At 48.5% G+C, this 15,631-nt stretch overlaps 1 protein-coding gene across 1 annotated transcript; it reads left to right on the forward strand.

Annotated features, from left to right (window-relative positions):
- Positions 1-202: 202 nt before the first annotated feature.
- On the forward strand, positions 203-14,752 carry LOC141949815 (serine protease inhibitor Kazal-type 5-like). The gene is made up of 12 exons (XM_074883856.1): positions 203-329; positions 841-907; positions 2,567-2,694; positions 2,867-2,918; positions 5,226-5,356; positions 5,956-6,037; positions 6,532-6,599; positions 7,471-7,564; positions 10,019-10,146; positions 10,513-10,576; positions 13,713-13,765; positions 14,213-14,752. Exons 1-11 carry the CDS (start codon positions 211-213, stop codon positions 13,716-13,718), a joined length of 939 nt encoding a protein of 312 aa, XP_074739957.1. The 5' UTR covers positions 203-210; the 3' UTR covers positions 13,719-13,765; positions 14,213-14,752.
- The last annotated feature ends 879 nt before the right edge of the window (positions 14,753-15,631 follow it).

The following is a 15,631-nucleotide window of genomic DNA, read 5'->3' on the forward strand; positions in this document are numbered from 1 at the left end:
TGGGTGCAGCCTGTACCACACGTGATGTGTGGTGAGGGATGGGGTTGAGGGGTGTGGTAGCCTCAGGCCTGGTGTGAACAGACTATTGCTGTCAAGAGCACGTAGCCCACCCAGAAAAGCTTAAATTTGAACAAACTGTTCTCGGGATCTTGATGGCCTCTGAGGGAGTCTCTGCTGACTGTCCTCGTCTGTGCTTTTCAGAATGAGTGCATGAAAATTTGGTCACTTCTGCGCAGTGGGAAGTTTTCCTGTCCTACCAACAAAGAGCCCGTCAGCAGCCCAGATGGCAAAGCAGACCTCAACAAGTGCCTGATGTGCCAAAGGCTGATGTGAGTATTGGCTGCCCATGCTGGCTCCAGCGACCATCTTCCCTATCTGCAGCATGTCCTCTCCTCCCATAGCCATCTCAGGAGGCTTTGTGTTGTAAAATCATAGTCCTGGGCCAGACAGACCAGTTAGTAGCTCTTCAGCAAGCTTGTGAACCCAGCAGTTCCCTCTAGCTCATCACATGGGGATGGGGACACACACCACAGGGTGCGTGGAGCAAATCCAGGGTGAAAACACACAGGGATTGAGTTCCTTGTTTCCATAGGTGGTGTTTAATAGGATGGAAACACCTGGATGTTAGGCAGAGAGAAAGGATGGCAAAATTCCCCCAGTGCAAAGATGCTGAACACCCTGGGCATGTCTCACTGAGCTGGAGCCCCGGCGCTGGTCTGTCCTGCTGCCTTGCGCAATGGGGAGGTGGGGTTGGCAGGATGGGCCTTTAATCACCAGCTATTTTGGTTTTAGTCTGAGGACTGCACACTGCTCTGCCACTCACGCCTCCCTTTCTTGCAGGGAAAGAGACTCAAACAACAAAGGGAGTGGTGGAGAGGCGAACAGGAACGTGAATTCCTTGGGAGAGGTGAGGTGAAACATCGCTACGGAAGCCAGTTTTATCGGCACATGGGGAGCAGGGTGTTGAGGTGGCATCGTGTCTTCTGCCTCTGACCCCTTGCCGAGTGCATTTCCTTGTCTGTGGCGTGGGAAACGCTGGCTTGGCTGATGGGGAAAGGCCCAGCAATGTGCCTGCAGTGGGAGGAGGGCAAACATGCTCTGCCTCCGGAAAAGGGTCTGAAGGAGCGTGAGGCTTTGTGCCATCCGTGAGCATAAAAGAAACCAAAACTTCTTGCAACTCCTCCCAGGCAATCTAGTCCCTATCGGGCAATTAATATGGTCTGTGCCTGACCCAGAGTATAGTCTAAGGAGGATACCTGCCTGTTTATAAGGCATGCCATTGGCATCTGACAATTAATAGCAGTGATGGTGCATGTGAGCTCTGACTAGGGCAGGGTGTGGGAGCAGGCAGATTCTAATTGTCCCTTGTTTATCTTGTTGATGCACCTGGCTGGTTTCTTTTACCCATAGATGTTTTTTTAGATAGCAGGTCTTTATGTGGAGGGAGTTGTCTTTTTGAGCCTTGGGTTTTTTATTCTAGATAGGAGTGAATTGGTTTCCATCAGATAGTCTTGGTTGCAGTGATTTATTTTTTTTTTTTACATCTGGTTAAGCAGGGTAGCTCTTGTGTGTCTGGGCAATTTAAAGGTTTTGTAAAGCACAGCTGTCCTAAAGGATATCTTTTTTAAACACCTGACTTGCCAAAGTGTGGTCCTGAGGCAGAAGGACAGTTTCACAGTGTCAGGAAGAGACCTACACTGAATTTCTTTGTTCAACCATAGATTTTCTGTCTGGCTTTTGGCAAGTAATTTTCTAGGCTTGACTTCCCTATCTGCAAAGCTGGGATAAGTTATCAAACCATCTCCTCTACACAAAGGGAGGGGGAAAAAATGTATTACAGATCACATGACAGATAACCTTAAAAGTGCTGCATAAAAGAACCTAAAGACTTCATATGTAGCATGTGTTTCTTATGCTACAAACCTGCTTGCGTGCCCTGAAAGTTATAGGAAATCTGTTCAGAGGAAAGTAAAGACCGGGTTGAAATGCTTAAGCAGGTTTTGTGACAAAAGCCTTTTGTGAAATAGAGTGCTTTGAGTCGATTAACGCATAACGTCATGTTAAGTGAAAGGTAAAAATGCCCACCTCTTACTCTAGCATACCTGGAAATGTGAGGTGTGCAAGGATTATTTTCATGCCTGCAGCTTCATTTTTTTTACTGTGCATGGATTTTTAGAATTCTTGGTAGCATGTTCTCTCATGAGAGATGGGAAAATTGACTTCCTCATTCAAAATTCACTGAGAAATTGTAGCTTTTATACTTAGAGAAAAACCTCAGTCCTTTAGGCAGGCTCTTGCATGTCTTACCTATTAGAAATAAAGCTACCCTGGGTGCAAAAGACAAATCTGCTCATCTAAACATACTGACCTATTTGTTTTATATTGCATGCTATAGTTTAAGAGAACATATCAGGCAAACTATAGTTTTCCACTGACTTATGCCGCAAGGAAACAAAACAGTGTTTGAAATGTAATTCATTGGGTGGATAATCCTTTGTGGATTTGTGGGAGATGCATCCCTCTGGCAGCATACCTGTGTCAACCCATGTTTTTGGCATTTCCATAGGATGAATGCCGAGAGTTTCGGGATCTGTTTAAGAAAGGGAAACTTTCCTGCACCAGAGAAAATGACCCTGTCCGGGATTCCTCTGGGAAACAACACAGCAATAAGTGCATCATGTGTGCAGAGAAGTTGTGAGTAGAGGAAAAAAAATGCCTTTTCTGTTGAGAAAGCGGCTGCTGGAGTGACCCAGCTGCTGATGACAGCGGATGGGATCACTTGCCCCTCCTGCAGCCGATGACAGGGAAAATCTCCCGCTCCCTGGAGCACTGTGGTATTCACTTTCTCATCTTGCTTCTCTTCCAGCAAAAGAGAGAATGAGCGGAAGTTATCTAAAAACAGACAAGGAAAAGATAAGGTGAGATTAAAGTATTAGGCAGGTCAATATAAAACTTTATTGGATTTTCACCCAAGATAGAGAGAAGGCAACATTATTCTACTCAGTTGCTCTGTCTCCGCTGATTTGATTTTGAGATCCACTTTCCTTTCCCTCTTTATTTCTTGCTCATGCTCTTGAATCCCTCAAGTGAACTATTTGTGCCTGAATGTTACAGTCTATCCCACTGACCTGTGGATCTAGGGACAGCCAAATCCCATCAGAGTGAGAAACCAGGTGTGCTGTGCTGTCCTGAAACCTGGCTCAAGGGTGGAGAAGTCAGTGCTGCTGAGGGTGCTAATTAGGTGAAAAGAAAAATCTGGGTGAAAAGCTCTAAATCTGAACTCTGCAAAGCTCAAGATACCACTGTATTCTGGGAGGAGAGCTCAGCCCTGCGCTATCTCCATGGACCTGTGGCTCAGTTATAGCTTTTCTTCTTGGAAACTTTGTTCTCACAGAGCTGCCATTCACCCCCTGCGCCCTGTCATCCTGCAGCCACTGTCACACTGATGCTTTGCTGGCAAAAGCAGCTCTGTAAGGGGAAAAAAAAAATCATTTTCCAACACTTACCTTTCGATTTCTGCTATGGTAGGAACTGATGTGGTCCCCTTAAGCCTCAGTCTTGGGGATAATCCTCTTTCAGTGCTTTTCCTAATGACTTTGGCACAAAAAAATGGAAGCGTAAGTGAAATTTGCTGATGGCAAAGTTGGGAGGCAGCAGAAGAGGATCAGCAGATCACTCAGGACTAATTGGATAGCGCTGAGGCCTGGAGTAATAGAAACAAGATAAAATGTAATAACAGCGCAAGATCACACAGTCAGTGATTAACAAGAATTCCTGCTTGTCGGTTAGAAGTGACAAAGGATTAGAAAGCCCTGCATTTATTAGTGGGTCAGGGATGTGACAGGCCATGAAAAAGGCAAATGCAAGTCTTGTATGTACTCAGCGAGGTTTCTGCAGCAGAGGCCGGGAAGCTAACAGAGCTCCAGAAATGCTAGTTCAAAGGGAGACTATTTGAGAGGGGTTAATTAGGGGAAGGCAGATCTGTCTCTGGAGGATCAGGGTGCTGAGTTGGGCTGGTCCCAGGGAACAAGGTACAGAGGGTCTGGGATTGCTTTCCTGGGCTTGTCAGGGAGGGAAGCATTGCCTGAACTGCACGGGGGTGTGAGTGCACACTGGTGTTGGGGAGAAGCAGTGAGGCTCTTGGGGAGCCCCTCTGAAGTGGGGTGTGACATTTATTTCTGGTGGGAGCAATGCAATGTGGCTGCTGGCCACAGCAGGTGCAGGCTCGTCCTGTGCAGATCGTGTCTCTCCTACCCATGGCTAGTCTGGCTCTAGAGAAATGCGGGGCTTTGTACTCTGAGTGTTTTGCCAATGTTAGTCCAGTAGCAAAGCTGAGGATCCAGAGGCTGAGGTGCCCCGGATGGGATGCAGGACACAATGCTGGGGAAATCCTCCCCTGACAGAGAGGATGAGGTGCTGGAAACTTCTGAGCGAAGCAAAGGATGAGGCCAGTGACCTGTTAAGGACCTTAATGCAAGCTAGTCAAAACTCCTATAAATGGGCAGAAAATGTCAAGTGTTAAAAACTATTTGTAAAAAATAAAGGGTAAGAGGGATCCAGTTACTTATTCTCTGTATTTGCTGCTTGGAATTGGCTATTGCAGTGTCTGAAATAGTTGAAATTATGGGGATTGAATGTTTACATCCATGTTGCATAACAGGTTTCTGTACAGCAATTTTGAACAGGGAACAAATTAATCATCCACTCTCCAAACAACCTTCCACTGCTCATGGACTATTAAGTATGTTCGCATTGTGCTTTTATGTTTTAACTGTTGCTTCTTGATCGACATGTCCCAAAGTGTGGTTGGTTTTGGAGATACTACTGACTTTGTAAATGAAATTATTATCTGAGCTGCAACCTGGGAAAAGGCTGTAGCTGTGTATGAAGGATGTTGAGAGAAGTGGGAGGGAGTTCATTACTGTATCGGTCACATCACTGGCATGCTTTGGAGAACAGGGAGAATGATAATTAGTCAGACCATACTAGAAAACTCCCAACACGTGCTGTGCAGGCAGAAGGATCCGTAATTTTCTGACTCAGTCCTCTGCTTATATACTAAGCGTCTGGTACTGCACACCCTCTTCTCTTGCTCATACCCAGGCTCTCCTGTGATGTGTTTGTGATGGTTCAGTGCTTTCCTTGCAGGAAACCCCAAGTTTCTAAGAATCAGATCAATAAGGCAAAGAGGACAGGGTACCCTAACTGCTGCCCTCCTTCCACAGGATGACTGCAGTGAGTATCGCTCCCAGTTTGAAGCTGGTGGACGACTGTCCTGCACAAGGGAGAATGACCCTGTTCGGGATTCCTCTGGCAAGCAGCACACCAACAAATGTCTCATGTGCGCTGAGAAGTTGTGAGTACAGCTTCCTCTGAGCAACAACAGCAAAGAGGGAAACCTCCGGCTGCAAAACTGCAGCTTCTGCCTGTGGAGCTGCATCTGGGCGATGCCTGGGGGAGAGTCCTGAATCCCAGTGGCCCTCCAAGAGATGCTCTGGCAGTAGGGCTCCGGCCATTGCCACTCTTCCCACTTCCCTTTCAGCGCAAAGGGCCCAGGGGCAGGTGAGAAGCAGCGTGGAGTAGAGGAGGAGAAGCAAGTTTGATAGAGAGCAACCCCTTTCCCAGGGGACTGTGGGGTGTGGGCAGCTCCTGAGGAGTTTCCCATGCATGTACTTTGCCTTCCAGATGCTCTCTCTCTACTCCCATAGAGCATATGCAGAAGCAGCCCTGATATGAAAGCAGCCACCTGGATCCAGGATGTAGCGTACAGTGGGAATGGTGAGGAGAAGGGAGAAGGCTTAGGGGTGGGAATTAGTAACAGGACCACCAAGAACAGGGACTGCGGATGGGAAGGTGGTGCCTAATGGCATGATGCTGGCTTACATGGCAGCCCTGAGTGCCAGCGGCACTTGCACTGCCATAGCACTCCCTTTTCCTCCTCTCCCCTTCTTCCAGCAAAAAAGAAGCCCAAAGAGGAGGTCAGTCTGGTGGAACTGCCCAGCGCAACAAACCGCTTGCTTCAAAGAGTACAAACCAGGTGAGATGGAGCTTGGAGTTGCCCTGAGCTCAGAGAAAGGGGCTGGTGAGAGTCTGGGATCCTGATGGCCAGGGACTGCCTGTGGTGAGCCTGGGGTAAGCATGGTGCTTGGGATGCTGGAGCCAGCTAACGATGGGGGAGAAGCAGGTTGCATTGCAAAGCCTCAGTCATTTGTGGGATGGACCTGTGTATGAACATACAAAGTGAGCACGTTTGGACCTGACAGAACAGTCCCTCTCACTTCCCTGGTGGTGTGATGCTATATGAGAGATAAAGGGCAGGTTCAGACTCCCCACAATCCTGTAAGCCCTCGGATAATAACATTTGGTGGGTATGAAGCAAGCATCAAACCTGCTTCTCTAAGAACAGCCCCATAATTCTCTGGGTCTGGGAGGAGGAGGGGGAAGGGCGGGAGCTGCTTTAGCTTTGCTGCTTCTCTAGTTGTATAAAAGTTGTTTCTATGGTTGTTGAACATGACCCTGCCTCTTTTGCAGAAGAGCTGCGGTGGTTCAGGGTCACGGCAGGGGGTGAATGAGAGACGTCCCTTCTCGTCGAGCAGAGGGTGAGTTGAGCAGCAGCTGGGACTGTAGCCTGTCCCCTCGACGACCCCACAAGCCCTGGCACTCGTTTCTGCCCCCTTCCATCTACGTGTTTTTTCCTAGGGGTGGTTAGGATGTTAATTGGAGCAGGAATGCTTCAGTGGCACACAGGTAGCACTATCTGGGATGGAGAATTGAACATTGTGGTGTTTGGTGCTCAGTACAGCACTTCTCCCCACTGGCTAAGCTGGTGATGGCAAAAAGACACAGAGTGGGGACATTTGTCATGCAACCCTTGCTCCTTTTTGGCCTTGACTTTCCTGTGTATGAAGCATCAGTGATTGCTGTGCTCAAAATCCATCTCAGGACACCTTTGTCCAGCAAACCCTGCCTCCTGACAGGGCACATGTGTCTGCCTTGGCCCTGGCTCATCCTGACCTGCTAGCTTGGAAGCAGTGTCTGGTGCACTACTTTCTGGGCACTGGTCAGGCACTCCTGTTTGTTTTATAGCTGCTGGACCTGAGCAGGACTTGGCTGATGTTTTTTCAGAGCCTTTACTGGGGAGCTCTGATACTTCTTGCTTTTTGCTGGTGCAATCCCTTTGTCTCCCCATCCACCAAGTGATGCTATCAGACACAGGGATGCAGAGCCCTGGGGGGTGGTGATGCACTTGTGCTGTGCACAAGGCAAGGTTTGTCCTGCTGTTGGCTGCCTGTTAACATGTGGCTGGGGGGCTTCTCACCCTCTCCTGTCCCAGTGGGTTGGTGGATGCCATAGTGCAAGCAGCTCCCTGAGAGCTGTGGGGGTCTGCGGGGAGGGTGGGTGTGCACTGTGCTCCCCCTGTTCAGGAGGGGTGGTATGATGATCTGCCTCTCCCCTCTCTCCCCCTGCCAGCCCACAAGGAAATGTGGCTCAGAGCAGTAGGAACTGCAACCCAGCACCTGGCCGCAAGGCACAGAGCAGAGATGACACCGATGCCTACCAGCTGGTAAACCCACCTTCTGCATCTTGGATGGCAGCTGTTTGGGCAGAAATGGGGACCTCTCTCAGGGGGTGCTCCTCTGCCAGTGCTGAGCCCCCACCAACTCCTTTCCCAGCAGCTGCTCCTGTTCTTGCTGTGGCCCTAAATATTCTCACTCAGCCCCATGTCCTTGGAAGGGTTTGAATGACTGATAGCATCTGTACCCTGATGCTAGCCCCTGTATCACCTGGCACTGAAGCAGAAGGAAGGGGAGTAGGGCTGGATGTGCTCATATGGGACCCTCCTAAGCCAGTTTTGCTCATGGGCTTGGCTCCTTATGGAAGTACATCAGCTGTGGGGGTGCTGGTCTTGAGCTCAGGCTGGATGCCTGCCCCACATGTAGCCAAAGTGGGTGAGGAGTTCCACCCCCCATATGTTGAGAAGGTGCTGAGTTAAAGGCCATGGCCAGAGCAGGGTGATGGAGCTGACCAGGGGATGAGGACAAGGTTGACAGGGGGAGGGAGTGCTAAAGGGGGAAACACTGAGTGATAGATGATGACTGTGTATGGAATAATGTGGGAGGAAGATGGGGGTGTCTGTTCTCCCTTGTCTCCATGAAAGGAAAATGCAATAGTTTCAATAGAGCTAAAAGTGGAAAATATGAAACTAATAAGAGAAAATAAGTTATGATAAAAAAGGTGACTGAACTGTGGATCTCACTGTCATGGGGTGTTGTCAAGAGCTAGGATGATTAAAAAAAAATGACCTGATGTTTTAGTCCCTCCAGCATTTGCATACAGTAATTTAAATAACATTTTGGAAGGGATAGGAAATGTGTTTCTATGGAGCTGGAGGGACCTTACTGCAAACCGCTTCAGCTCTCTCTGAAGCCTCTGTCACTGACCACTTTTAGAAAAGGGGTATTTGAGTTAAAAATCCCAGTAGGTGGTTCAGGTAAGGCAGTTTTGATGCATTCCAGAGGAAGCATTAAGTGTAATAACACCAGTCTGCTTCAGGGCTTAGTGGTATTTCCTGGTAGCTCCGGAGGGGGAGTGGATGCTGACGAGCCTGACTGACTAGAGGTGATTCAGGGAGCAAATCTGCTCCTCTCCTCTTTCCAGGGCCACCCGTGGGTTTTGTCACAGGCAATTTCCCAGAGCCAAAGGTGTGGTGGCACTGGCTGCTGGGACCTGTGACATGTGGGGCTGCTGGGGTGGGGGGGAGTGGCTGCCTGCCCTGGGCAGTAATGCAGGCACACGGCTCGCACTGCAGGCAGCAGCAGCTGGCACATTGGAAGGCATCTAGCAGAGAATTGCAAAGGTCAGGGTTGTCTGCTTTCACGTCATTGGTAATTACCGAGATGAGGGAGGAAGCAACACATTAATGAAATTAGTAAATGATGTTAAACCAGCGGGTGCTATCACAGCACCCCAATGTCACCGAACCCCTCGTGCCACCTGGCGTGAAACTTTCCTTCCCTATGGTGTTTCCTGTCCCGTAGTGCTGTTGATAAACCATCATTTTGTGCTAAATGCTGCATCTCCAGAAACGTTCTCTGCATCCCAGCTGCAGCTCTCCTCTGATTGCACCATTTGCAGTCACTGCAATGTGTTTTGCAGCACTTGGAGAAGGGGATGGGAATTCATTAGTCACTCCTTTGTCTTGGTCTTTTTTCAACACCTAGAGCAGAAGTGGGGGCCAGGCTGAAGAAGGGGCTGTGTGTGTGCCAGGGAACAGGCTGTGGTATCTCTGACCTCTGCCGTTTGAAATTTGCTATGACTCTGCAAACATCCCCCCCACCCTGGTGTGCTTGTAGGGTGGAGACCTTAGTGTGAGAGGCTTTTTGGGGTCCCCAAAGACCACTCCTTGTGCTGTGAGTTTGTCCTGGTTGTGCCACGTGTGGTTTGTAGGAAAGCTGTGTCTAAATGTTCCTGTTGTCATGCTTGAGAGGAAACAAGAGGGCACCCTTAATTAGTCATAGCTGCTCATATATGCTTGTGTCTCTTAACTCAGTGGGTGTCAGAAGTTGTGCTGCGTGTCGCACCGCCCTCGGGCAGCGGGAGTCTGCTGTAGAGCTTTTTTCTTAATTTTGGCCAATGGGTTTCATCTTCATTCTCGGAGATGAAACTGCATCAAAGCCCTGATAAGGAGGACTAAGGACAGGTAGCAGAAGTTTTCACCTTCTTGTAGATCCCCAATGAGAGAAATAAACCTGCCCTGGACCAAGGTGCCGAGGTGGATGGGATGAGTGGGTCTGTGCCTGGCAGTGGGGCAGGGAGGGCTCTGTCCCTAGAAGCTTGACTGGCCAGTCCAACAAGAGACACTATCTCTTTACAAGCCTGGCCTTACGGGAGGTGTGGTGGATGTGTTGCAGGGCAGAAGGATTCCATGGCAAGGCTTGGTCTGTGAGTGCTTTTAAGTCACATAAAGGAGGGTCTCACAAGTGAACTAGCACCAAATGTGATTTCTTTCTTTCTTCAGCTGGACTGTGATCGAATTCTGCACGGGGTAAAGGGTGGAAGGATTTTCTGCAGCAAATCCTCACAACCAGTCTGTGGCACTGATGGGAAAACATACAAAAATGAATGTGACTTGTGTTCAGCTGCCATGTGAGTAGGCGGAGAGATTTCAGTAATACAGGGCCATCCACCATTCCCGAGTGTCTTTTGCAGCACAGTGTTTGTTTTGATATATCATGACTCACTATCAAGTGTGTCCTTGGTGCCTTGCTGTTAAGCAAACATAGATCAAAATGCCTGAGATTAATCTGATGACAGCTAATTAAGATACACAAGTTTCCAGAGTCCCCTATTCCCTTTCTGCCCAATCATAAGATTGTTTGGGGAATAATAAATGCCATCATACTGGAAGTAGCATCAAAGTATTAAGGAGTCCACAGAGGACTGTCATGCCGATGGCAGAGAGCTGTGGCATTGCAAGTGAATAATAAGCAATGTCTTGTTCTCCCTTTGCAGGAGAGCTTCAAACTACATCACGGTAAACTATCGAGGTGAATGCCGAAAGCCTGCCCCTGAAGTGGTAAGCGGCATGCCACGGCTGGGCTGGGGAAACATCAGTCTTTTCCCTTCCCCTTGTGAAATTCTCCTGTTGGCACCATCTCAGCTTGTGGGGGCCTGATCCAGGCAGTCACAATGCAGAGTGAAATATGAGAAGTAGGTAGCAGGTAGTCACCAGCTGCCCTGCAGTGCTCTTCAGCAATAGCTGGGGGTCAACACCTTGACCCTGCAGGCAGGTTAGCTAACAGATTAATCAAATTACAGGTTAACTGAACTAATGGGTTAATTAAAACCATGGTCTGCAGCTGCTCTTTAGCCACGTGGTGCAGCATGCTCTGGAACTGTTAGGGTCAGCTCAGGGGGTCCTGCAGGTTGGGAGGGCTCGGTTGTACTGCAGGCTGGGAGGGAAGAGGAGTATTGGACCCCCTTATCTCCTCTTTTATTTATTTATTTTTTTTTTTCCCCCTGGGTGGGATGTTGCTGAGAGGTGGAGAAAATGGCCACCCAAAGTGCCTCTTGGCTGTGTGTAGCATCCCATCTCTCACTCCAAGTGCATGCTGGGGAGCCAGCCTGGCCCCTGCATCTGTGGCAGGATTATTAGAGCCCCAGGAGTGGGGTGCTCATAGTCTAGATGTTTGACTTGGATTGACTTGGACAGAGGTTCAGATTTGGATTTAATATATAACCTGGGCATAATCTCCGTGTTTTATCTTGGCTGTATGGTAAGAGAGTGACATGTCTGGGAAAACATCTGGCTTTCCTCCTGGGACTTTGGTGAGGCCAGAAAGACCAGAACTGTGTAAACCACAAAGGGCTCATTTCCCAAATAATATCTAGGGAGATGGTTGGGAAATGAAAATGATTCACTAGGTGGCATACTTTTGGGAAAGGTGTTGAGCCTTAATATTTTTGCGATTCCATGTAGCAGATGAGTTAAACATTTCTCAGTTGTGCTTTGTCTTTCCACCAGTGGAAGCTTGGCAGTCTCCAGCACTTTGATTTGCGGCCAGGGTCTCCCAATTTGTGTCTCTTGAGTGCGTGGGATGCCCTGGAGCATACAGGGAGGACTGTCCTCTGTATTGGCATGAACTCTTGAGAAAATGAATATTCAGCCCCAGGGAAATACTGACATTTGTTCCTACTCCAAACCTGGAGAGAATCAAAATATTGAACCAGCCAAAGAGAAGTTCTATAAAGATTTGGATGGGAACTTTGGCTTCTGAATATGAATTTGGTATCAATGTGTTCGTAGGCAATGAAAAACTTTCCCACAGGATAGCTATCATGCCATTGCGTCATGCCATGCCTTCCTCTGCTCAGTGCCAGGATCCCAGCAGATCCCCAAAACATTAAAAAGTAAACATCCCGGCTCCTCTTCCCCTCTTCTGTAAAGCAGCAGAGTGCTCTCAACTTTAAACAAAAGTTGAAGAAATTGTAGGGCAGAGAGAAATAATTTTGCTTGTGATCATACTTCGAGGTCTTCGTGTCCTGACCTTTAGTGTGATGGAGCCACTGTTGGCTTGAGTATTCTGGGGGTACAGGGAGACCAGGCACTACTCAATCCTGTTGGTGACTGTGCTCACACTGCCCAAGACAGATGAGATTGGGTATACCACGGCAACTGAAAAATAGAGAGGATTCCCACAAAACTGTGCCTGGTCTGGAATTCCTTACTGTTTTGTGTTTTACCAAGCTGTTACAGCTCTCAAGCCTTTGCAATTAGAGGAATATGCCATTTACTGAAAGTCAGACAGCTTGTAGCGATGTTAAGTATTCCAAGGAGAGTTGGATCCAATTAAAAGGAAAAGCGATAAGCTTTTTCCCTGGGGCAAAAAAAGCCAAACATAAACCCCCACGCACAATGATTTAGTCTTTATTTATGTATATTATGTCACCCGAAGAATGAGACTGGAAATTTATGGAAGCTTATGAACAACGTACAGAGCAATGTTATTGTCAGCACTGAAATTCATGGTCACTTGCAGTATAATGAATTCTTTCTAGTGAAGATCCAGACACTCAATATATGCTACTAAAACCCAGACGAAACCAGCTCCAGTAGTGCATTTGGCATCAGAAGTGGTTTTAGACAGTTGCAATGTGCAGAATGGAAATGCAAAGGCCTCTCTTTAAGCTTTGGAGGAAGATAAGAAATTGTTACCCAAAAATGTAATATTTCCTTGAGTTGTATTTTGAAATTATCCATGGAGGGTGCTGGGTTGCCTGACTAAATGTGTCCAAGCTGCCTCATCCCTTTGCAGCTCAGTGTCTGCATTCACTCCTGCCTGCAAAGATTCGACTGAATATCCAGGTGTTTCTGGCAGCTCTCCCTGCCTGGTGACCAGATTGCTGTCAGGGAGGGATGGGAGCAGTGTGGTTTGAGAGAGATCTGACACTAAAGAGTGTATCTATGCACTGCTGTGGTGGAAAATCTTGCTGCAGAGAGCCTGTCCCTGGGGCCTCAGGCTGGCCAGCATTTGAGCTCACCACCTTCCCTGGGAGGTCTGTGCCTCTGTGCTGTAACCAAATTCGTTTGATCCTGTTCTGCTTTACTAAAGATAAATGTAGGTCTGAGTCCTGGATTTAGATATCTTTTTTGGTAAGCTAGCTGGCTGTGGTGCTGTGTCATATGGATGAATTAATTGTGGGTCTTCCCAGCACATTTCACATTTAATGCTGCATATCTCACAGTTCCTTTACTTGTTCAAAGGTTTTTCCACAAATCACCCATGTGGTAGTTATCAGTCTGCCCATGTTAGTCAGGGAAAAAAGGGAATATCCAGCTTCTCCTTTCTTTAAAACCTGTTTCTTAACAAAGAGACAATTCCCAGGTTTGCAATGGGCAAGTCCTGGTTTTATTACAAGGCTCTTTATTTTATCATGCTTCTTTATATGGTGGTGGAAGGAGGAAAAAGCAGAACCTTTCCCAGTTAGTTATTAGGTGTGGAAAGCACCTAGCTTCAGGCTGAAACTAGTCTTGTTTTCCTAGGCTGGCAGCAACCCAACCTGCCTGCCCCAGTGCCAGGCTCTGCTGCAGTGGTTTCGTGTGGCTGCTGAGCTGGCTGGAGGGGCTGTCACGCTGATACTAATGCTCAGCAAGTGTCACGCAGCAGTGGTCATGCTTGGGGATGGACTTATTTTTTGCTCTTTCTTTCCAGAAGTAATGGAGTTCAGACTGCCAGTGAACACCAGGGATCAGCTGTGACCAAAGGTACAGAGAGAGGGGCAGTGATTTACCTGCTCTCGGCCAGCCTGTGCTCTGGAGGTTGCATTTCACAAGGGTTGGAGTGTCCAGCCTTGCTTGGACAGACTGCAGGGCTGGGGTAAAGGACTCTGCAGCATGCTTTTCCTTCTCGCTGCAGCCAGGGGATGGTGGGGCTGAGCCCATGGAAATGTGCAAACGTTCTAGTGCCCCTGATGTTGGGCTCTGCCCATTCCTTTTCCCATCTCTGTTTTTTCAGCCAAGCTGTCCCTGCAGAGCGGGGAGGACGCTGGCAGAGCAGTGTGCTGCTCTCCCCCGTTGCAGGGAGACAGGGGTGGCACAGAGCCCCTACAGAGCATGGGAGCATCCCCGCTTTGAGGTTTCCTCATGGTCATTTCAGGTCCCTTTGCCTTCTGGGAACTACAGTAATAAACTGTCTCCCCCATGTCTCCCTAGGGCACGTAAAGGAAGAGTTGATGTTGAGCACCAGGGGAGCTGCCGAGTCCCCGGGACTGCCAGAGCTGCCTTCATCCCCTTCTGCAGTGAACGGGGCCTGTCCTTGCTCAGGTGGAGGGCGAAGGGCTGTGGGGACTCAGTGGTGTCTTCCCAGGTCTGCCCCACGTGTGCCGTTACGGTCTCTGCTGCCTCGCTGTGTCTTAGCGTGCTTCTACAATAAAGATAACTCAGCAGCTTCATGTCACTTTTCTTCACTATGCCTTGTGGGAGGGACAAACGAGTCCCCATTCCAGCTTTACACAGCGTGCCCCTTAGGCAATACGCAAGTGCAGAGGGCCCTGGGGTGCACCAGCTGCTGTAAATATCTGGTGAAGATATTGGACCTGAGGAGGAAGAACGTGATCTGGGATTTTGTGAGAAGGGACCAGGGGTCAGGTTCTCTCTGACTCGTCGTGGGGTCTTGGGTCAATCACTTCATTGCCCTTTAAGCCCTTTTCTCTTGCCTGTAAAATGGACATTAAAAGATATTTACCTACCTCAGAGGGTTGTTTTGAGACTTAATTGGTTTACATTGGAAACCCACAGAGGCAAATTGGTTTTAAAGCACCCCGTGTGTTGGGCTGACGGTTTAGCTGTTGCAGTAAGCGTCCTCTTCCAGACTCCCCTTCTGAGGCACCAGGAAATCCAGACCACTTTGTTTTGAGCAGCTGTGGGAAGTAGATACACCCTGGATCATGTTAGATGGTGTGCTGAGCCCTGCCCCACTGAAGCTGGAGTTGGGGGCACAGCCAGGAAGGTGTCTCGGGTCTGGAGGTCTGAATTTGGCCAGCAGTATTTCTTGCTCTGAGAGGGCAGAAGTACTGATGGCACCCTTGAGGTAGTGCTGGCCAAGCAGAACCTCCATGAGATGGCCCATGAACCTTCACCACTCTCTTCTGGGTCACCCTTCTGCCTTGGCCTGAACTTCCTTCACCAGACAAGGCCCTGTGGGCACAAGGGCTCAGCCAGTGCCCATCTCAGGAGCCATCTCCTGCAGGGAGGGGTCCTGGTGCTAGGGGAGATGGAGAAGTGAGAAGTTCCATAGTGTTGTAATGGCTTAAGGTGTTTAAGGAAAAGTATCATTGTTTTGAGATAAAACTGTCTGTAAATCAATTACAATTCATTTATAGTCTAAAACTGTTTTAAGATAAAGCCAGGTCTTTGAGCTAAGGGCTCCCCTGGCTCGTCAGGGGCAATGCATCTGAGAATGGGGTGGGATTTACAGAGCGGGAGACTGTGGTGGTGGGTTAACAGAAATCTGCTGGCAGTTTGCACGCACTTCCTGTACTTTCTTTTATAGCTGTTACTTAAAGCAAATATGTTCTTTATTTGAATAAACTCTATTGCAGGACATTTCCAGAAGACCTTGAGTGAACACAC

This window comes from Strix uralensis, chromosome 14 (assembly GCF_047716275.1).
Source record: "Strix uralensis isolate ZFMK-TIS-50842 chromosome 14, bStrUra1, whole genome shotgun sequence".
NCBI lineage: Eukaryota > Metazoa > Chordata > Aves > Strigiformes > Strigidae > Strix > Strix uralensis.